The sequence below is a fragment of the Vitis vinifera genome, chromosome 14 (assembly GCF_030704535.1).
Source record: "Vitis vinifera cultivar Pinot Noir 40024 chromosome 14, ASM3070453v1".
NCBI lineage: Eukaryota > Viridiplantae > Streptophyta > Magnoliopsida > Vitales > Vitaceae > Vitis > Vitis vinifera.
Window position 1 is genome coordinate 15781429 of NC_081818.1, and position 23546 is coordinate 15804974.

Here is a 23546-nt window from a genome sequence, read left to right on the forward strand (position 1 = left end):
TCGGTTCACAGTTCACTGGTCAAATCGGCGGTCGAACCGGTGATGTAATAAATATATAATTTATATATTATATAAAATTAAAAATAATTATAAAAAATTTAAAATATAGAAAATTACAAATTTTAATAATGTTTGATTTTTATATTTGGTATATTAAATTAAATGATAAAGTTTAATATTTTAAATTTTATTAAATAGAAATATGTAATATTTAAGAATGAAGATATATTTAAGATGACAAAATTTATAACATTTAATTTTATCTTTTTGTCTTTGTATTTAATTGTTTTCAAATTATTCTATTAATTAATTTATATTATTTTTTATAATTATTATTATATTATTATTTTAAAAATAAACAAGAATTTAAATATTTACATTTCTTTAAAGATTTTATATGATAAAAATTTGAAATAAAAACATTAATCTTAGAGTCTTATTATATATATTTTTTAACATCATTTAATAAATATGGTGCAATGCTCAATGGTTCAAAGGCTTCAAACTCTGAGATCCGTCCAACCCTCAAAGAAGTAATGTTTTGCCTCTATTTAGTCCTAGTCCCAGTCCCACATCGGAAGCGCATGAATTCTATGTGCTCTAAGTGCCCTATAAATACCTTCAACATCCAAGCCAAACGTGCCAACAAATTGGGCCTGGAAACATGGCCCAAATTTAAGTTTTATAAGCTTGTCATTGGATTGGGCCTAGTGGCTTGGACCAAATTTAATTAGTTTTAGTTTTGAAAGTATTGGGCATGGAAATGTGCCTGATGGATAATGGGCCTTTTAATAGTTAACAAATTTTTGTAACAATTATGGTCTGACCGGTTTGTAAAAAACCGAACGGTTTGTTCGGTTTGGTGGTTCAACTGTCGGTTTGAACGGTTCAATACCGATTTAACCACGAAACGGTTTATTGAGATGGACCGAACCAGAAAGTTCACGGTCGACGGTTCGACCAGTTGGACCGGCCGGTCCGGTCTCCTTTTTAAAACAATGGTCACCTTTGTGAATAATCAATTTGACTTGCCCAGTATGGAGGAGATACATAGTTTATTTTTGAGGTACGAGTTTCGACTTGAGCAACAACATACAGTTATGCAAGCCAACAATGTTTAGATTCAAGCTCATACTACTCAGACTCAATTGACTGCTTCTCATTATAACAAGAAACACTTCAAACACCCATCCCACTTCTCCAATTCAACACCCCATTTCTCTATTCCTGCTACTCTTGCTACGAATTCCTTTCACCCAAGTATCTTAGGTAGACCTCAAGGAAATCCGCTTGTTTGCAATTGGCTATTGAAACTTGTTAATTCTTTGAATGGTCCAAAACCACAGTGTCAAATCTGTGGCAAATCTGGCTATACTGCTCTTGTTTGCTACCATAGAGGAAACCTTCATTATCAGCCTCCATCTCCAAAGAATTTTAATACTACCTTCACTTTTGATTCCCCACTTCCAACATCCTCTCTTGTGCCTAGTTCTTTTGATACAACTTCTCCTGTAAGGGATCCCTCCTGGTTCATGGATTTTGGAGCCACACATCATTTTACTCCAGATATCTCCATGATACAAAATCCAACTCCATTTATTGGCAATGAACAGGTTATGGTTGGCAATGGTAAGAAAATTCCCATCTCTCATTCTGCCAATTCTCTTTTATCTTTCTCCTCTTCTTCTCCTCTCAAATTGAATGACATTTTGTATGCTCCTACTCTTTCAAACAATCTTTTAAGCGTGTCCAGACTTTATGCTGATAACACTGCATTTGTAGAATTCTATCTTGACTTCTTTCTTGTGAAAGATCAGGTCTCGAAGAAGGTTCTTCTGCAGGGCCAGCTTGTTAATGGTCTTTATTAAGTCTCTTCAGCTTCAAAGTCTCGTACATCAAATCTCTCCAAAGTCTTCCTCTCCAGCACTTAAGAAGCAAACCTATGACACCATTGTTTAGGACATTCCAATTCCAAGATTGTCAAAAGAGTTTTAAATCTTTGCAATTCCAGTATCATACATTTTGATGTGGATTTCTGTAATTCTTGTTAGTTTGCTAAAAGCCACAAGCTTCCATTTGTAAACTTTGATTCTAGAGCTAAGTTTTCTTTTGAGTTAATACATTATGATCTTTGGGGTCTTTCCCCTATTTATTCTGTGAGTGATGTTTTTTTGCTATTTATTGATGATTACTCCCGTTTTAGCTGGTTGTACCTACTTAAAACTAAAGATGAGGCGTTGTCCATTTTTCTTCAGTTCAAAAACCTTGTGGAAAACCAATTTGATGCTAAGATAAAAATATTACAAACCGATTGGGGAGGGGAGGGTAGATTTGTCTCCACTTTCTTGGCTTCTCGTGGTATCTCTCATCGAGTCTCTTGTCCTTATACTCTCCAACAAAATGGGTGAGTTGAGAGAAAAAATCGTCATGTTGTTGAAATGGGATTAACTATGCTGGTTCATTCTAGAGTACCTATGTCATATCGGCCATTTGCGTTTCAGTCTACTGTTCATATCATCAATAGGCTTCCTACATCTATTCTTAACTTCAAAAGCCCCTTTGAGATCATTTTTTTAGGAAATTCCTGATTACAATTCCTTCAAAATTTTGGTTCTGCATATTTTCCTTGCTTTTGATCGTATAACTCTCATAAGTTGTAACCATGATCAACTGAGTGTGTTTTTTGGGGTAACGGTTCCTAGCATAAGGGTTTCTTGTGTCTTGATGTTTCTACAAGTCACATTAATGTTTCAAGACATGTTGTATTTAATGAATTGGACTTTCCTTTCAAAAAGCTTTAGTCCACATCTTCCCCTTCTATTATCTCTTATTGTATAACTATTCATTTTTTTTTTTTTCCTGCTTCTTCTTTTCCTTCTACCACCAGTCCACAATCCTCATCTACATCCTTCCAAACTGGACCACTTTCTCCTACTACCCCTTTTTTTGTTTCCTATTCCAAGTTACCTAGTGACCATCAGTCTAGCCCACATTCCATTCCCTTAAATTCTTCTTCATCTTCTACCAATTCCAACTTCCTTCCAAATTATGATTCTTCTCCCCTTCTTCCTCCTCCTCCTCTTTTCCCTTCTTCTGTTGTATCACCATTGTGTCCTTCTGATACATCCATTTCACCACAAAGTCCCATCATCCATCGGTCTCCTACTTCCTCCAACATTCATCCCATGTTCACCAGGTCTAAACATGGTATTCATAAGCCCACATTATATAACCTCTCCACTTTAGCTACCTCAAATTCCATTCTGACTGAGCCTACCACTTACCAACAGGATTCTCAACATTCTGTGTGGCAATAGGCAATGTAAGCTGAGTTTGATGCCTTGCAGGCTAATGACACTTTGTCCCTTGTACCTGCTCCACCTCATTGCAAACCCATTGGCTGTAAATGGGTATACAAGGTTAAACTCAAACCAGATGGCAGTCTTGAGAGACATAAGGCTTGATTGGTTGCTAAGGGTTATTCCCAAACTGCTGGATTGGATTATTTTGAGACCTTTAGTCCAATGGCCACAATTCGGATTGTTCTTACTTTGGCCATGTCTAAGAATTGGCTCGTTAAGCGATTGGATGTGCATAGTGCTTTCCTACATGGTGAATTAGGGGAAGATGTGATTATGGTGCAACCTCCCCGCTGTGTTCACTCAAATAATCCATTTTATGTCTATAAGTTTCCAAAGGCTCTTTATGGTCTTAAGCAAACACCACGGGCTGGGTATACTAAACTTAGTTCCTCATTGACTTGTTGGGGTTTCAAACAGTCTCAAGGTGATTCCTCCATGTTTATTTTTCACTCTGGTGCAAATATGCCGATTGTTTTGATTTATGTGGATGACATATTGCTTACAAGAACTAATTCTCAACTAATAACTAATCCGATTTCCACTCTTCACTCTCAGTCTACACTCAAAGATCTTGGAGATCTATATTTTTTTCTTGGTATTGAAGCTCATTGAACAAAAAATTCTTTGCATCTTAGTCAGGTGAAGTACATATCAAATCTTTTAGCTAAAGCTTCTATGGTACACTCCAAGCCTTTACCTACTCCAATGACTTGTGCACATTGTTCATTTATGAAGGCCAACCTCTTGAGGATCCTACTCTCTACTGTAGTGTGGTTAGAGCTCTTCAATATTGCACCCTTACTTGTCCGGATATTTGTTTTACGGTAAACAAGGTTTGTCAATTTATGCATTGTCCTACCAATGTGCATTGGCAAACAGTGAAACGAATTCTTCGGTATTTACATGGCATTGTTTCCCATGGCCTCTCCATTGCTGCTTCATCAGATCTCTCCTTAACATGTTATACTGATGCTGATTGGGCCTCATGCCTTGATGATAGGAGGGGTACTAGTGGCTATTGCACATTACTTGGTTCAAGCTTGATCTCTTGGAGCTCCTTCAAACAGAAAGTGTTTTCTCGTTCAAGCTCAAAATTTGAGTATAGAGGATTAGCTAATGCTGCTACTGAATTAACTTGGGTGGAGTCTCTTCTTCATGAATTGTAGATCCCATTTTCTCCTCCACCATTGCTGTTTTGTGACAACATTAGTGCCTGTTACCTTATTGTTAATCCCATTCTACATTCTTGGACAAAACATGTGGAGATTGACTATCATTTTGTTCATGAAAAGGTCTCCAATGGCTCCTTGGCTGTTCACTTCACTCCTTTTGAATCCCAGCTTGTTGATATAATGACTAAAGCACTACCTACTTAGCGATTTCTTGCATTGCACAGCAAGCTCATGGTTCTCCCAAGACCTGTGATCTTGAGGGGGGATGTCAGAACTAATAATGTATTACTTAGTGGGGTTTAGTTATATGATATTCTCACATGACACCTGTACAAATGTGTGAGCTCTCTTTGTCTTGTAGTGTAAGATATCTCTCTCTCTCTCTGTAATAGCCCTCTGATACGGTTAACAAAATACAAAGAAAAATTCCTTTCTGCAGCTTCTTCTTCTTCTCCTCTATTTCTTCTTCTTGAAATTTATTTGTATGGACTTTTTCTTTTTTCTTTCTTTTTTTTTTTTGGGTGGGGAAGGGGGTGAATTATTGAGAGTTACAACAACATTCTTTAGTGCATCTATCACAAGTTTTGAGTCTTCTTTGATTTTTAATTCATCTAATACCTTGTTAACATAGTTTGCCCCTGAGAAGGTAACCAAAGGTAACACACCTATATTCATTGTCATTGTAGGCACAAGTGACCATAAAGATCTCTAATTATTGACCTTTCTAGTTGTTTGTTGTTCTAGACCTAGCAAATTTCTATATCAAAATCTTGTTAGAACTTTCATATTAGAACTTTCAATATCAAAATTTTAAAACGTATCTTAAATGTTAATGAAATTCTTAGTTGGGTCTCTATGACAAGAAAAGGATAAACAACTTTCCCTTCGAAAATCACCTTATTTTTATGATTCCAAAGATTTTAAATAAGATTTAAAGTTTTAATTCTACCAAATGTTTTTAAAACCGGACCAAACGTTGAACCAAAAAAGTTACCAATTCACAGTTTATTGGTTGGACTAGTGGTTGAACCGTGGTCAAACTGATGACGTCATAAATATATAATTTATATTTTATTTAAATTTAAAATAATTATAAGAAATTAAATTGTATATATAATTAAATTTTTTAATAATATTTCATTTTTTACGTTTAATATATCAATTAAATGATAAAGATAAATATAAATGTATTAATATATTAAATGGAATAGGTATAATATTTAAATATAAAGGTGAAAAGAAAACTATAATATTTAATTTAATTACATATCTATGTATTTTGTTATTTTAAATTTTAAAAATTGTTATATTAATTAATTTATATTATTTTCATATTTATCATTAATAATTATTATAAAATAAATGTAGATGTAAATATTTATATTTGTTTAAATGTTTTATATGATAAAAATTTAAAACAAGGATATATATATATAAATATTTACCATGTTATCTATTAAAGCAGCCAAGTAGCTGAGTGGTCCTTTACTTATTTTGATAACCATGGGTCCTAGGTTCAAATCTTTACAATGCAAAGTTTCATTTTAATATAACCAAAACCTATCCCACATCGGAAACCAATAGATCCCATGTTTGGTATAAATACCCAAGACAACTTTAATAAACATCAAATGATATGGTGGGCTTGCAAGGAAGGAGATTTGGCCATTGGCATGGCAATCAATCAATAGTTGACCAGTTCGTATGGAACCGGACTGGATGAGCCAGCCTGGAGAGACCACCGGTCAATGATTGGACCGGTTGGACTGGCCGGTCTAGTTTGGTTTTCAAAATATTGATTCTATCCCAAATATCCCAAGAGAAAGAAAATCCTTGGTAAACTTTTATCAATCAATGGCCAAAGAATACCTTAATATAAGGGATAAGTTTCAGTTTTCAAATCCATTTTAATAACATGGCATTAGGATGAGAATTTCAACCAATGAACCAAATAGCTACTTTATTAGAAAACTTACCATCTTTAGAATAACCCAAAAAATATCATCTTTCAATTATTACTAGAAACATGAATAGTTTTTCTATTATATATAAACATTAGATGGTAACACCCTACAGATTCCACATAAGGGAGTGATTATTTATAAAAAAAAATCTCTCATTGGGATTCTAATTAATAAAAGGTGATTTATCATCACCAACAAAAAAGAACATATACCCAATACCAGTTTAGAAAAAAATATTCCTACCATTGTTGATATATCATATTGTAGAAAAGAATGATTTTTATTTATGCATTTTTGACAAAATGATACAATATTTATAGTGTACAAAATTAAGAAACTAAATTGCATAAAATTAGAAGATTCGCTAATTCATAGAAATCCTCTTCCCTACAAATCATGAAAATAAAACAAGAAATATGCAGCTATACAATCTCGGAAATTAGGGAGTTAATTCGATAGTAATCTCAATTAGATTCTTTAACACTCCCTTTTAAGCTAGTGAGTAGGTATTCTTTCATTCCCAACTTGCTAGTTATCTTCTAAAATAAGTGACTTGGTAAACCCTTTGTTACAATATCAAAATGTTGCCCATTTGTTAAAATGTAAAATACAAATTAGTCCATTGGCTAGCTTATCTTTGATAAAGTGTAGATCCACTTGAACATGTTTAGCACAATCATGTTGAACTGGATTATGAGTAGTACTGATTGTTGATCTATTATCACAATATAAGTTCATAGACCCCGTCCACTTCACTATCAAATCACCAAGAATTATTTTCAGCTAAAGTAGTTCACAAATTTATTGTGCATGACTCTGAATTACATTGTTGAATTAGACTTGGCAACTACAACTTGTTTCTTACTTCTCCATATCACTAAATTTCCTCTAAGAATATATGTAGAGGTTGATTTGTGGTTTGTTACTGATTCAGCCCAATTTGCATTAGTGTATGCCTTCATACTCAACTTTATTTTTTTAGAAGTGTATTTCCTAGCTTGGAGTGGATTTAAGGTATTATAAAATTCTGGGCATAGCTTGTAAGGAAGTCTCATTTAGGGAGTGCATGAACTAACTTACTATACTCACCGCATAAGCTACATTAGGTTTCATGTGAGATAAATAAATCTCTCATCTAACCTCTAGCGACTCCCCTTATCTATTGTTGCATCTTTTGATGTTTCTTTAAGGTTAAGATTTTGCTTAATAGGTGTGTTGGAGATGGGGTACTGTCCTTGCAAAGGCTAAAAGCTTCTTTTGTTCATTTACTTTGGTTGGAGACCAAACTGTCTATAGAAGATGATCCTTCGACATTAATAGATTTTATTGATTAGGTGGGTTCCCAGGAGGGGCTGTTTTTTGTACATCTTGTTTGGATAGGTTTCCTTTTTGTTTCAGCTGTAAAGGGGGTGAGTGCCCTTTTCTTGTACATTTTGGGCCATTATTTTAGTGTCTCTTATTAATACAATACCTTTGATTTTGCTTAATATGTGTGTCAGTATGCCTATATTCAAGTATCTTGGTTTCTTAGAGAAGATCAAGAATATACTTTAGTTGGGAAATAAAGTTTCCATTTCTTGAACAAGCCACTCCAATTCCCAAGAAATACTTGAGCTTATCCAAGTGTTTTATTTTAAATTCCATGGTCAATTGTTTCTTAAGTTTTTCCATGTCTTCAATAGCATCCCCTAGTATGATGATATCATCCACATAAATAATTAAAATTATGATTTTACCTGTTGTTGACTATTTGATAAAGAGAATATGATCCCCTTGACTTTGTCAGAACTTTCAATTTCCCATAGCTCTTGCAAATCTTCCAAACCATGCTCTTGGAGATTGTTTTAGGCCATATAATGCTTTTCGTAGTTTGAATACTTCATTAGCCTTAAATCTATTATTGAACCTTGGAGGTGTTTCAAAATGCAAGAAGACATTCTTAACATCAAATTGTTGTAAAGATTAACCAAGATTGGCCGTTAAGGTCAATAATCCTTGTATAGGATTCATCTTTGACTGGAGCAAAGCTTTCTTACTAGTTCACCCCATATGTGTTAGCCTTTAGCTATAAGTCTAGCTTTGTATCTCTCTAAGTTTTCATTTGTCCTATATTTTACAAAGAAAACTCACTTACAATCCACTGGTTTCTTCTCTTTAGGTAATTCAACAATCTCCCATGTCTTTTTTTGTTTTTTTCAAGTGCACTCATATCCATAGTTTTCCTCCAATTTTCATTCCTAAGCGTGTTTTAGACAGTAGAATTTTAATAAGATTTAATTGGGTAATAAAAGCTTTATGTTGTGAGGGTAAATCTTATCAAAAGATATGATGTTAGATACAGGGTGTTGGATGCATTTTCTAACTCCTTTCCTAAAAGTTGTTGGAAAATTTAGGTCCTCAAACACTGGTGCCAAACAAAAACGACTAAGGTTACATTTAGTACCTCTCATGGGTTTGGATTTTTAGGTTTGGACTGGAACAGGGTTTGACAATCTTCTTCTTGATATTCCTAAGTGGTTGGTTTTGGAATGCAATGTTTGAGATTGAATTTTCTGCAATTTTTGACATAGTGTTCAGTGAAATAGAAACCGATCAATGATAAAGAGGGCCCACTAAGAGGAGAAAAAATGGTGACCATGATGAAGACCTTAAGGCTGAGAATAGCAACAATGAAGGCCACTGGAAATCAGCAATAATGAAGGCCATTTAAAAGCTGTTTGGAAGAAAATCCAAATTCTTCCCTTTTTTATTAACTTCTTGTGGAAATACAACAGGAAATAAATAGGACTCTTAGCAGCCTAGAATCCTAACTAAGTGAGATTCTTAGCAGCCTAGAATTCTAATGAAGTGAGACTCCTAGCAGCCTAGAATCCTAACTTAAGTAAAGAGAAAAAATAGTAACTGAAGAGAAAAAATAGGAAAGGTCCTATCTACTCCAAGTTTGTTACTGGATTTTGTTGAAGGAAAACATAAAAAACCTAACTAACTTCCTAACTTTCTTCAACACCATTAAATAAAGGGAAAGAAGGATTTTTATTCATGCATTTCTAACAAAATGATACAGTATTTATGATGTACAATCCTACAAAATTAGGAAACTGAATTACACACTATTAGAAGGTTGATTAATTCCTAGAAATCCTCTACCCTACAAGTAAGAAAAAATAAAGCAGGAAATATGCAACTATAAAATCTTGGAAATTAGGTAGTGAATTCTCTGGTATCTTCAATTAGATTCATCAACATATATGATAATGCCATATATGTTTTCTTTGATCTAGTATAAATTTCCAAATAAAAGAACATAAAAAAAGAATGATTTCTGTTGTGTCTGTATGAAAAATATGGTTTTCCTAAATCAACCTTCCATTTGTAGCTCGGGCAAGAGAAGATACTGAGAAAATTGACCATGGTGTGAAGAAAAAGGCTGAACGTCTTCATCATATTGCTACTGTATGTGTATCTATATGCTCAGTTGTTGGTTCTGTTGGAGAAAATTCATGCATGCACTCTCTGTTATTAATATATATTCAATTTTGTATACTTATCAGATTTTGAAAGACAAAGCGCAGTCTAGATTGAAAAGTGCAGCTGACAAGCATTGGAGTGATGGAGCATTGGAGGTATCTCTACCTTCTTTGTATTACTTAATTCTCACTCTTCTTTGAAGCTTGTTATTCTGGAGTGAAGTAATTGATGAAGATGTTTAAATTTATTGGACAATTTGAATTTTATCTGTCCTGAACAGTTAGATGTGAGGTGAAAGATCATTAAAAATATAATAATAAATAAAATTGGAAAGTTGGAAACAACAAAAAATTGCTTATCATGCAGTTAATTTTGCGATTTACTTGCTTTTTCTTACTTCCTGTGCCACCTCTGTTAATTTAACTTTGATTAGGTCATTGTATTAGCTTGGAAGAGGAGTTGATTTTTCTTTCTTCATTTTTTAACTTTTTATATTGTCTTGGGTGAAGCCTTAATAATTCTATTCCGTTGTTGGAAGGGCTGAGGAGAAAAGCACAAAATTTTTTACCCTTATCCTCAAAATTTTAGTCTACAGAGAATAGAGGTTTCTTTCTTCCCCCTTTTCTACCAGGGATAGATCTAGAAGCTGTTATCAGTGGCAGTATTCTCTACATTGTCGAGTGTCTCATTTGTGCTTTGAAGTCATTGGACATTGGTGAGTTCTGTACATTATTTTTAGGGTCATAAAATAGTGGTACACACACTAGTCATGATTACAATTAAAGATGTTTGTGAATATGTTTGGAAGTGGTGGCTTCTAGAAGATGTGTTTTTACCCCAAGAATATATAAAATGGCTGGAAAATTTGAAATCTCAGTGATTAGACTTCTGCCTCACAATTAGCTTGTTCTTAGGTTACCTTATTTCTCAATCTTGTGTGATTAGACTTCTGCCTCACAATTGGCTTGTTCCTAGGTTACCTTATTTCTCAATCTTGTGTGATTAGACGACTTCTGCCTCACAATTAGCTTATTCCTAGGTTACCTTATTTCTCAATCTTGTGTGATTAGACTTCTGCCTCACAATTAGCTTGTCTTTAGGTTATGTTATTCTCAATCCAATTCTAAAGATCAGCACCCCTTCCACTTGCACTAATATAAAATATGATCCTAGTCCTGATAAAATTGGTTTGGCATAGCTTTTTGCTCTAGTTGGGAAATTTGTTGATCAATTTGCAATTAACTTCACCTTATTGATGGTCACGATGGATTGATTGTACTTTCTCTGGCCTCAGATTATATGAGCATCAATGATGTTGAAACTTTCATACATTGATATCATTAATGATGTTTCCCATCTTCTGATGCGCTTTGCCAAAAGTCTTTTGAGTTTGTTTGTTTGCCTTTTTCTCCTTTGATCAGAAACAAAAGATGTATAAATTGTGAAAAAAAGCACATGAGAAGGATGAGGGGTCCTTCTCACAAAATATAAGAAACTGATCAAAGTAATGACTAAACTCCTCCACTCTACAAGGAGAACTATACACAAAAGTTTAGTCCACTTAATACATGGGTCACATTTCCTCGATTCCTCAGAATTGAGTAGTATGTATTATTAAAAAGAGCATTACTTCTATTTGCTCATGAGGTGCACCAAACTCTAATGAAAATTATTATGGTTGTACTTGGATTGTTGCTATGGAAGAGGAAATGGGTGATGGATTAATGTATGGAGATTGTTATTATTCCTTATCTCAACATTGGAAGTTTCTCTCAAGGGTTGTGCATATCTTTAAGGTTATGTATATCCTGAAATATCTTAATTTGTTGTGCCAATGAAAGCTTCATGCCACATGTTAGTGCAATAAAGACAAAACAAATCCAAACACAATGGTACATGAGGTTTTAATATAGCTGGGTGTTATATGCCAAAATCCACTGATAAGAGAAGATCATCTGCCTTACCATAGAGAATTTACAGAAGAAAGAGAAAACAAATACAATGCTCGAATCTAAAACAATTTCATGTTTCCCCGCTTCTAGTATCTATAACTTACTCTATTGGGTATCTTCCGTTTTTCCTTACATCTCTATTTATTGGGTACAAACTTATACACATGCTAATCTCAATTTTATGACTTTTTTCCACTCATGGATAAAGATATTTCTATCATCTTTCCTTATTCTATTAGTAAATTTATTTCTCAAGAAAATATCAATATATGAAATATTCTAATATAATAATTGTTTACCAAAGGAATATGTACTAAATAGGAATTTGAGACACCTTCCAAAATATCCCCACATTGGTTCAAATTTCATTAAGTCTTACATCTCTTTGCCACACATGCTATGAATTGTGGATTCAGTCTCATGCTGGCTCCTGATTGAGTTATCAATCCATTGTGCATCTCATTCATTCAGTTCCATTTGTGATGGTGGCTAATTTTGGAAACAAGTGCTACATGACACATTTTAGAGCATTCTTCAAACCTTTTGTCCCATTCTGGTTGTCCATAAAATTGTTTTGATCTCTTGCTATAACTCATATTAGTTACTTGAAAATTTGTTATCTAATTACAATCTAAGTGCCCCAAAAGTCTTACAAGTCCCAAGTTTTATTGGAAATATTTTGTGTTCCGATTCTTGATGCTTTCATGTTTTGTCTTTACCTCATTCTCTAATTGTGGAGTGTGAGTAATGGGAGCCCTTTCTAACTATATTTGACGAAGGCAATGTTTACTACTTAGGAAGTGATGAAGTACTTGCTTTTTTCATGTCTCTCAACCATGCAGTCATCTTCTAAGCCAACATGTTTGGATTATGGCATTGTTGGCTTTTGCATGCTAGTGTTGCAAACATTACAATGCTTTGCTGAATTCAACTTCATGTGGGAAGAAGTTTACAGTTAAACTACATATAGGTTTTCATTTAGGGGCCATTTAATTTACCCAAATGTACCTTGTGCTTTTAGTAGATCAGTTAAATTGTGATACTGGATTTTCTCTTTTACAAAACTGATAGTGAAATTATGAAAGTCAAGAAAAGAAACCTAGAAGGAATACCAAAGAGATACACAAAAGTCACTACCCTTAGGAGTCCAACAAGACTTGCAATTCACAACTCAATGCTATCCACTAAAGAGATTTGGAGTTTGGAGAAAGAAATCTTGATTAAACCTTAAAGTTATCTTCGACAATTTAAAACTAATCAACCTCAGAAGACAAAGGACTGACATAGTCTTAGACTTGAAACAATTCTCCAAGCATAGGTTCTCAAAGCATGACCAAAATAAATGTTAGTCTTAAACCTTATTTGACTAATAATAGAAGACTTCCTACAAAACTCATGGAGGGACTGACCATTCATCTAGGAAGTAAAAAAAAAAAAACCTAACAGGGTAACAATGGTCAATCTAGTAGGACCACTTCTAGAAATGATGTAATAACTTACTCTATTCAACTTTTGATAAAGCTCTATTATATGCATTAGAATCTTAACTCATAGGGTTTTCCAATGGTAAGTAATTTGCATAGAAAGTCTAGCCAGAGTTTTTCAAAGGCAATAATGATTTATTGAAAAGCGCTTTACAAATGGGGTTGTACATTATGTACCCAGTGGGGGTATGCAATGAGTGCCTAAGGCACCGACAACACCTTAACCCCTACCTTAACAGTCAACTAAATCCAGAAAAGATGAAAAGTTTCAATATGATACCAAATTAGACTATGGTAAGAAAGCACATGTAAAGAGATTTTTCATTATCACTTCCCTGAACTCTTGAAGCCTTCAAAGCATCTTTTGTTACATCTCTCCAAATAGACCAAAACAAATGGGGTGTAACCATACTCCAAAACCTCGTCCTATTCTCCCATACAAATTTTCCATGCTAATATGACAAATAACTCCTCAATAAGCGAGGAAATAACCACAACACATTGAAAAGAGATCACACCAACTATCATAAGCTGTGCACCATGATACAATGAATGGGAATATGGTTAACTGACTTCTTACCTATTCGCAAAAGAAACATCAACTTACTAATGACCAAGCTGCCTTTTAAGTCGATATAAAGTAAAGTTTTTCTCCCAAGTAGCCTTTCACACAACTTTAGATGGGGAAAAAGACTCTCTCCCTTGGACTTGAAATGTTGTAGAAAGATCATACCAGAAAATGTCATTTTTAGTTAGCTTCCATTCTAACATATCAACATTTTTTTTATATAGGCAAATAAAAAAATATATTAACAGCACCTATCAAAAGCACACCAAAGTACATAGTTCATGGAAAAGGGACGTTAAGAGGCAAAGCAAAAAAACCCTTTCATGAAGACTTTAACCAATTTACAAAATCTATAATGGCTAGGGGACCCCCATCTATGTACATCCTAACCCACAACAAAATATTACAAAAAAACATGGATTTAAGTGCTTGATTAGACATATCTCTGCTTTCAAATGATCTCCAATTCCTCTCCTAATAGAGAGATCAAAACACTCACATCAAGATAACCCTTCAAACCTTCTTCCGTTTTTTCTCACAAAGAACCTTAAACTTGACATTAATAATGCAACCCTGAACAAGGAAAACCCCAAATTCCATAACACTAGCTCTGGCACAATGCAAAAGGATGTAATTTAGCTCTTCATCTTTCTTATAAAGAAAACATCAATTTACTAGAGACCATCCTCGTTTTTTTCTGCAGATCCAGAGTCAAAACCTTTCCCTTAGAATCTTCCCATGCAAAAAACTCTAGTTTGGTTGGAGCTATAAATTACAAATAATGAGTTTCATTGGTTTGATTTTGATCCAAGAAACTAGGTTGGAAGTTATGGACAAATATCTTGTCTGAGACATTTGGAAGCTTCCCACAAAGAATGGTACTTCTCCCTCTGACGAAGCCTCAGGTGGGATTGTCAATATTTAGAGATCCTCTTGTGTTGCTAGACATGATGTTTTCCTTGGATACTTTTCACTTTAGATTTAAGGAGGGTGATCGGTAAGATCTTTGAGTTTAGGTAGTGAATGGTTTAGTTATTCTTGGCTGAAATTGGGCTTTTGGGTGGTTCTAACAAATCTTCTCAGTCTTGGCTTGCTCATATAGTGGGTAGAACTCTAACATCATCAGGGATCCAACAAGCTGGGGGAATCTGGAATCTCTAGAAATATGAGCAACTGACTTTTGGATTAGGAGCAATGTAAGATATTTGCATAAAGTGAAAAACCTTGATTCTCAAGAGGGAGCATAAAGGAATTTATAAAGGTAGATTAAACAGAGGAAAGGAGGAATAGATGTAACAAATAGGAATGATACAAAAATGAAACAGGCAATCTATCTAAAGGGAAAACCTTGTTTCCACTAATGTTTGTATTCTTGTGGATGAATTTGTGTCTTTCACGCTTGGAAACCACCAATTTAACTCTTTCAGGTATTACAAGATAATATGACATCTCTTAAAGCTACCTGTTTGTTTGTTCTCAGGCTGATTTGCGCCGTGCTGACTTTTGTGCCAAACAACGTGCAATGGAAGATGCCCTAATGGCCTTAGAGGTAAACTGATTTATCTTTTAGAACTGATTTTATGGATTCATCTCTACTTTGTATTTGTGATGGAAAAATGAAAGTTTGCTTCGATAAACACTATTCCCCCTTGGATTTAATACTTAAATATATTTCTTTTTGTGGTTTCACAGTTTGTAAAAAATATCCATGACATGATGGTGAGCAAAATGTACAAGTTGTAAGTTCCTTCTCTGATGGTGCATCCTGTGTTTGTTCTCTCTGACTCATAGTAAAGTTAGTTGAGGCTTAAAACCTTAATTTTATTTTGACATATTCTTGGCATCAACTTCCCTTATAGGAAAAAAGGTACTCCATCATCTAATGACACAATGGGACATATAATGCTCGAAAAGAATGGAAAAACTCTTGATTTCTTCCCTGGGGAAGTGTCCACTGATCGCATTACCGCTATTCAGGTCCTTTTTTATTGCCATATAAACAGCATGTCCTCTGGAATGCATCTGGGATCATAGCAGTTACACCTTCACATTTGATAATGTGCAGGAAGTTTACTTGAGTATGGCCTCGGCTCTCTCTGAAGCTGATGGAATTGACTATACTGATCCTGAAGAGGTTTGAATCTAATGTTTGCTATTTTTTTAATCTGATTGAGCCAATTATGTAGGCTTGGGGTTAATGTTTGTTTCTTTATCTATTTTTTTCATACCTGGAGCAGCTTGAGTTGTTAGTTACAACTCTTATCGATCTTGATGCAATGGATGGTAAAAGCAGTGTTTCACTGTTGGCAGAGTGTTCAAGTTCTCCTGATGTCAATACTAGGTGAGGTCTTCTCCTACCTACTGATACCAAGCACACCCATTTCTTTATTTTTTCCTGATAATATAATTCAAATTGCAGAATGTGTTTAAATGTTTCATCTCATGGGAGTTGTTTAAAATGAGCAGTCACATGATCTCTCCTGGGAAAGAGCTCATGAACCTCCTATAGCTTCTTTTTAGCACAAATGTAATAATGAGAAACTTTGTATTTTTAAAGTTAGCATGATGAATAATTATAAGGATAAAATGTAAATGTATAATATTTTTTATGTTATTAAATGATAAAGTATAATATTTAATTATTAAAAAGTTATATCATTAGTCAAAAAGTAAAATAAAATTTCATTCATGTTTCATTAGCTTTTTTATTTTATCATTATGTTATATTAACATGTTTATGTAACAAAGGATGTGGATGTCAAAAAACTCAATATACTTAATATAAATCTTATAACTAAAAGAAAGATTGGTGTAGTGTTGGCTGATCTCTCCATTTTTAAAAAATTCTCTTGTTCGAGTCCTAGTCTCTTAAACCCTTCTCACCCATTTCAGGACCCGACTGATCCAGTTAGGCTGGCTGGTCGGCCAGTTTGCTGCAATTGGAGTCCAAAAATGGCTCATTTGTGAAGCAAACCAAAGACACGACTGGTCAGTGGTTCAACAAGTCCCACTGGCCAGGGTGGTCTGGTTTCAAAAATGTTGGATTTTATCTCTTTTGCTAGTAACTGGCCGATTCGGTCTGGTTTTAAAAACATTGGATTTTATCTCTCTTGTTACTAATCCTCTTGGAATCCTGTTATTGCCTCTCTCTCTTTAGAATCTTCAACACCACTCCCACAGGATTGCCATTAATGTTCCTTTGAACATCATATTGTTTGATACTATTGATGTTCCACTAACATCATGAGGTTTGGTATTTCCATTAAATATAAGTTTGAATGGAATTTTGGTAATGCAACAAAAAATCTCTGGCATGGAAGCCTCTTACAATCAGTAGTTATTTCCAGTTTTCCTTGGAACATCTTTGAAATGTTATCATTTCCTAGTTCCCTGATTTATTTCCAATTATTTATGCCTCACCTCTTGTCAGGTCTCTCATTTTCTTTCCTTCTTTTGCTGTTATTTTTCCTATTTGTAGACAAGCATTAGCCAATGCATTGGCAGCTGCCCCATCCATGTGGACTCTTGGAAATGCAGGCATGGGAGCATTGCAGGTGCTTAATTTCTTAAACTGATTTAGAATTATGATAATTATTTTTATTTTTCATCACAGAAAACACCAATAATTTGTACTCTTTTCAGAGACTGGCAGAAGATAGCAATCCTGCAATTGCTGTCGCAGCATCAAAAGCTATTTATGAACTGAAGAAACAGTGGGAAATAGAAGAAGGGGACAGTTGGAGGTTCACAATGAATCAAAAGCCAATGAAAGAAGCTGATGATGTAGAAGATACTGACTAAGAATTATCCATATGATTATACTGTAGATATCCACTTGGATGGCCCAAGTAATTATTATGGTAAATCCACTAATCTGAAGAAGTGAAATGAAGTGCTGAAGTAAAACAGAGAGCTTTGTCATATGTTTTAAGGTTGGTGTTTCTTTCGTATATTTTTTCACCTGTCCAAGCTCTGAGAATTCAAGTCTGTCTGCCCATTTCATTTGATTTCTTTCCAATTTCCTTTTATGGTGCAGAGGCAAACTTGGAACTATATAAAGGTATAGACCAATTTGACTTTTTAGTGAATAATTTTGTTACAGTATAAATTAGAACTCAATCCAGATGCTGAATTTGTAACTTATTTTTCTATATTTTCAGCATATTCATTTCCCCTTTCTTACACTTTCTGAGATTCAAATGGAACCACATGGTTAGAAACTTGTATCCTGCATTACTTTGGGAACCATGATGCTGATCTCTTTACGGTAACTATGCTAACCAAATAACTATTACAATAGAGAAGATGAAGATAATTAGCCACGACTGTAGTTCTCCATTAGAGGGGCAAATATGACTGATAATTTTATGAAAGCATTATGTTTAAAGAGATGGTCGTTATCCGCTGCAGTTGATCAATGCTTACTCCCGAGGATGGTTGAAGAATTGATCAGTGTTTTGCCTTTTTATTTTTCTGGTATTGTATTTGGTCTTTTTGTTAGAATTGTAAAGACCGAGAACCTGGTAACCATTGATGAATAGGAATGTTGAAAATTTGAGTAATTTTACATTTGGTGCCAAATGACTTATCCAAGAGTGCAGTATGCTGGCTTCCAATCTTTGAATATCCCATGTTGAGCTGCATGGGCTTGCACAAATGACATTTCTTACTTGTATATATGGTAGGGCAGGAAGGTTATAAAAGCTGCGCAGGGCATTTATTTGGAGTTTGCGAGTGGCAAAATATTCAAGAAGCTTCTAGAAGAGTTGAATTTTTCCTACGTACCCTTTAACTTTGTAGATATAGTATATAGTAGACATCATAGGACTGTTTTGGAGCGTCTCTGGAGAAACTGTAGGATTCTAGAACAATAAGATTATTTTCTCTTGTTTTCTTTTATTTCGTAAATCCAGGAAAGACCCTTTTTGAAAAACTTCAAAAAAAGTGGCTCTACTTCTCCCCATCTCTCTTCATACAAAGGCTCTTAAGTCACCATCACACTCCCCTAATTTCAACTTTCTTCCTTTTCCCTACTTTTGATTGCCCTTTTTCCTTTATTCTTCCCTTTCCATCATAGCCATGTTTGACAGCTACGTTCATCATTTCCCATACCATCCATTTTCAAATCGTTCTAATAAAGCATGTTGTTAAGATTATTATATTTTTTGAGTCAGGAAAAGTTGCTTATCATTTCTAACAAATTCTTTTCAACCTAGATGTCACAAAAATAAAACTAAATTAGAAAAGTTGCTCGGAGAACATGCATGTGGGTTTGAATTATTCAGTCGGCCTGATGATTTACTACTTAGTGGGAGACTAGAGTGGACGCTAAAATGGAAAATAATAATAATTATTATTATTATAAAAAAGAGAAAAAGACTGAAAAGGAAAACTAAGACAAAATTAAAGAACCCCAAAAGTTGAAAGGCATGAGCGCCTGTCTAACAGATCCACACCAGGTGGGCTCAGCAATTCATTTTCATGGATGGGTGGTGGTCCCCCACAGTCCAGGCCAGATTACCATCCAAATGGGGAGCCTAAGAGCAATTCATTAACTGGCATGAAGTTGAAGCGTTGTCAAGGCTTCAAAAGCCTGCCTTCTTTGTTCTAATGAAGTAACAGCAACGCATCCATGGCTCCCAACAAGTTTGCAACCATGCTTCACATGAACACCCACAAAATCACTGTAATTCTAGTGTACGCAGTCCTTGAATGGCTTCTCATTATTCTCCTTCTCCTCAACTCTTTCCTCTTTTATTTCATCTCCAAATTTGCCGCCTACTTTGGCCTTAAACCACCTTGCCTATGGTGTGCTAGAGTGGATCACCTCTTTGAGCCTCCTGCTGCCACCAACGCAACTCAGTCCTACTACCATCTTGTTTGTGAGGCCCATGCCTCTGAGATTTCCAAGCTGGCTTACTGTTGGGATCATCGGAAATTGGTTAAATGGGAAGACATGTGCAATGACTGCTCCTCCTCTCACTCCGGTTGCTCAGGAAAACCATTTGAAATCTCACACCAAATGGCTTTCTTTTCAAGCATGCCTCACAACAATGCTGCAATTAATGGTGAGAGGGATCGTAGGTGTTGTTGCTGTGATCACCTCTTCACCACTAAATTCTGCCCTCCTTATTTTCTGTTCAAGCCTTCCTGGAACATTTTGGAATATTCCCGCAAGGGAAACCTGATTGTGGAAGAGATGCACAGTGAAATCTATGGAGATGACTTCTCAGACAACTGCGAAAATCAAAGTGAAATGAAACACAACGTGGAAGCCGATGTTGGGAATGACCAAGTGTTGGCAAATGAACAGCTCATAGTTTCTGGTGTCCAGAGTATTAGCTTTCCATATGATGACAAGGAAGGAAATGAAGATGAGAAAGCAGACACTACTAAAATCACACCGCCATATTCCAATTCTAAGGATTTTCTTCATCCATCTTCTGATGATGCTGGCATCCAAACTTGTTGCAGAGCAGATGAACCTCTTGAAATCATCAATCTGCATTCTAAGATTCAAATCCATCCTGAATTTCATCGCATAATCCCTTTTCATTTGATTGATTCTTCAACTACTGAGAACCAGAGGTCATACAAATTTACTAAAGGAGGTCTAAGGCAACATGAACTTCAGCATCATGGAACTTTTCATTCTGAGTCCCTCATCAAATCAAATGAAGAGATTCCCTGGATCTCAAAAGATGCAACACTACTTGTAACTAATGCTGAGAAGGCAGAAAAGACAATGTCCAAAGAGCTTGAAAGCTTGGAGATGGGTGCGATTGAGGATTCTGTGGCTCTAAATACGGGAGATGGAAGAAACGAAGATTTAGTTGACAAGGCATGTGAACAATCTATTACTAGTCAAGCAGCCCAAAACGTATCTACTGATACAAACGACAGAGAAGCTAAAGCTATGAAAGAACCCGATGATCCTACAGGTATAAACAATTTGTTATATTCATTACATTTTGTAATTGTAAATCTATTTCTTCTCCCACATTTGTTGTATATTCACGTTGAATCTATGTCCTACTTTATTGATCCAAGCAGCTCCTGAAGGAGACAGTTTTAATTTGTCAGGTGATGAAATCAAATCTGAGATCTTGACAGACATGAAAGCATTTGATTATGAGCCAACTGATCAAGCTCAAACTCAAGAATCAATTCCCTTACTCACACACCTAGGAGAAGATCAACCTTTAATGATCTGTGATAGCATTCGAATTATTACTAGCCCTGATCCATTCATAGCTGAGAATGACCAAGGTAAGCCTTACTTCCATAATTTGTGGCCTCAATCAGTGAAAAAAACTTAATTCATACAAGCCATCCTGTAATTACAAGGTGGGATGCTAATGCAAGTTTGGTTTTGTTAGGTCTAAATCACACTGAGAAAGCTGCCAAGGGAGAAAGCATAAATTTTGCTGAAGAGAATCAGCAAGGGATAAAGCTTCATTTATCCCTATGTTCAGAGGCCTGTGAGGTGGAGGAAGAGAGGTTTTCCAGCACTCCCACTTTCAGGGAAGGCCTCCACCACCTACAAAAGAAATTACTATTACCAGAAAAAAAAGAATCGGTAATGGAGAACTCATTTGATGGAAGCGTGATTAGTGAGATGGAAGGTAGTGATACAGTTTTCACCATTGAACGCCTCACAGCAGCGCTTGAAGCAGAACGCAAAGCTCTTAGAGCTCTATATGCAGAACTAGAAGAGGAAAGGAGTGCGTCTGCAATAGCTGCCAACCAGACAATGGCCATGATAACCAGGCTTCAAGAAGAGAAGGCTGCAATGCAGATGGAAGCATTGCAATACCAGAGGATGATGGAAGAACAATCCGAGTATGACCAGGAAGCATTGCAGCTTCTGAATGAGCTCATGATTAAGAGAGAGAAGGAGAAGCAAGAACTGGAGAAGGAGTTAGAAATACATCGTAAAAAGGTTTTGGATTATGAGTCAAAAGAGAAAATGATGAGAAGAAGGAAAGATGTAGGGAGCATAAGAAGTAGAATCTCTTCTGCTACTTGCAGCAACGCTGAGGATAGCGATGAGCTTTCTATTGATCTTAATCAAGAAGGGAAAGATGAAGATAGTAGCTTCTGTGGCCATCAAGAAAGAAACGGCAATAGTACACCTGGTGATGCAACCCTAGACTTGGATGAAATGGGGCTAGAATGTGTGAATCATTTGAGCACACTTGAAGAATCATTGGCAGAATTCGAGGAGGAGAGGATGTGTATTCTAGAACAGCTCAAGGCACTGGAGGAGAAGCTTTTCACATTGGGAGATGATGAACAATTCTTTGAGGATGTAGAACAGATGGAACAGTTTCCAGAACACAATGGCAAGGAGTTGGATAAGGAGTGTGGATTTGGAAGTGGAGAAGTACAAGGAGTCTCAAATGGACTTCCCAAGGAAATGAGTGGAAAGCAATATTCAGAAAAAAAGACAAAGGGATCCAATGCAAAGAGCCTGCTTCCACTTTTTGATGCAATCCATATTGAATCTGAAGAAGGGGTATTAGAGGAAGTACATGTTGAATCTGATTCTGCTAGAATGTTGGTCTCTTCAGTTTCCCAATTTGAACTGGAACACAAGAAACTTGCAATTGAAGAGGAGGTGGACCATGTATATGAAAGGCTACAAGCTCTGGAAGCAGATAGGGAGTTTATGAAGCATTGTATCAGCTCCTTAAAGAAAGGAGACAAGGGCATGGATCTTCTCCAAGAAATCTTACAACATCTCCGAGACCTGAGGACCGTAGAAGTGCGGGTGAGGAACATGGGTGACACTACTCTAATCTGAAGTTGCACTTCAACTACTGTACCATGAATTAGAAGTGCTGGAGAGGTGATATTTGACTTGTTTTCAGGTATAATTCTTTCTAATCTGATTCCACAACTTGATTGTTCATCAAGATTTGGAACATTTGATATTTTGACAGTGCAGGTTTCTTTCTTCCTTGGAGTTGATTGGGGACTGACTATGCAGGGTTACTCATCTTGAGCCTTGAGGACTTTGGAAAAAGAATCTTGGAATTCTGCATTCCCCTCTCTTTCCCTGGCTAATCACTGCCTTCTCCTGCACTCTCCAGGCAAAAGGTGAAAGAGGTTATGTGTAGTGTCACCTGGGACTCGTGTATTTCTCTTCTAGTTTATGCATCATTTGATATCATATGGAGTTCGATCAATGAGGTGGAGACAAAGTTTAATTATTTGTAAGCCACATGTAAGTCTCAGTCTCTGTTAATATTCGTGAGTGGTTCTGGTTCTTATTCCCTTACTTTCTATACCATTTCATAACATGGATAGTTTTACAAACTAAATATAAGACATTTCTTTCTCCTGCTATATGTTTTTAACTTTCTACTGATATACCACACCAATTCACATGTTTTCAGGAAAGATCCAACTTTTGGTCCCTCATATTTCTATCCTAACACGATAACCCCTCCTTATTTCCTCCCAGTAATCCCTTAACTGTCCATATTGCTCACCATATGAACCCTAATCATAATTGCTGCATTTTGTTTTCCACTAGTACATCTGAGACTTTGATACCAAAACCACATGATC

The 23546-nt window shown here is 35.5% G+C and overlaps 2 protein-coding genes and 1 long non-coding RNA gene across 4 annotated transcripts in view; all 3 read left to right on the forward strand.

The window, feature by feature from the left end:
* LOC100251878 (senescence-associated protein SPA15, chloroplastic) overlaps positions 1-18551 on the forward strand; it is a 29096-nt gene extending 10545 nt beyond the window's left edge. Inside the window, exons 5-15 of one of the 2 annotated variants that reach the window (XR_002031790.2) lie at positions 9875-9951; positions 10050-10121; positions 15451-15519; positions 15663-15709; positions 15830-15947; positions 16036-16104; positions 16208-16311; positions 17449-17524; positions 17613-17902; positions 18007-18030; positions 18131-18551. Coding sequence is in view for 1 of the 2 variants with exons in the window: in XM_019225105.2 (XP_019080650.1) it covers positions 9875-9951; positions 10050-10121; positions 15451-15519; positions 15663-15709; positions 15830-15947; positions 16036-16104; positions 16208-16311; positions 17449-17524; positions 17613-17771 (791 nt within the window). In the remaining variant the exon portion in view is untranslated. Of the gene's footprint in view, positions 1-9874; positions 9952-10049; positions 10122-15450; positions 15520-15662; positions 15710-15829; positions 15948-16035; positions 16105-16207; positions 16312-17448; positions 17525-17612 lie in introns of both variants that reach the window. The other variant, XM_019225105.2, reaches the window with a different exon arrangement.
* On the forward strand, positions 342-4972 carry LOC132255013 (uncharacterized). Its single transcript, XR_009467552.1, has 2 exons — positions 342-4001; positions 4098-4972. It is a non-coding gene; the product is annotated as an uncharacterized LOC132255013 (long non-coding RNA).
* A 205-nt stretch (positions 18552-18756) lies between the features above and the next one.
* On the forward strand, positions 18757-23319 carry LOC132252664 (myosin-binding protein 3-like). The gene is made up of 4 exons (XM_059742343.1): positions 18757-20911; positions 21024-21239; positions 21350-22843; positions 22921-23319. Exons 1-3 carry the CDS (start codon positions 19603-19605, stop codon positions 22774-22776), a joined length of 2952 nt encoding a protein of 983 aa, XP_059598326.1. The 5' UTR covers positions 18757-19602; the 3' UTR covers positions 22777-22843; positions 22921-23319.
* Positions 23320-23546: the final 227 nt, after the last annotated feature.

What these genes read in the sequence shown, in the direction of transcription:
- LOC132252664 (XM_059742343.1), top strand. Translation starts at nt 19,603, where the DNA reads ATGGCTCCCAACAAGTTTGCAACCATGCTTCACATGAACACCCACAAA. An exon ending in AGAACCCGATGATCCTACAG is followed by an intron (nt 20,912 to 21,023) that starts GTATAAACAATT and finishes TGATCCAAGCAG; the next exon opens with CTCCTGAAGGAGACAGTTTT. An exon ending in CATAGCTGAGAATGACCAAG is followed by an intron (nt 21,240 to 21,349) that starts GTAAGCCTTACT and finishes TGGTTTTGTTAG; the next exon opens with GTCTAAATCACACTGAGAAA.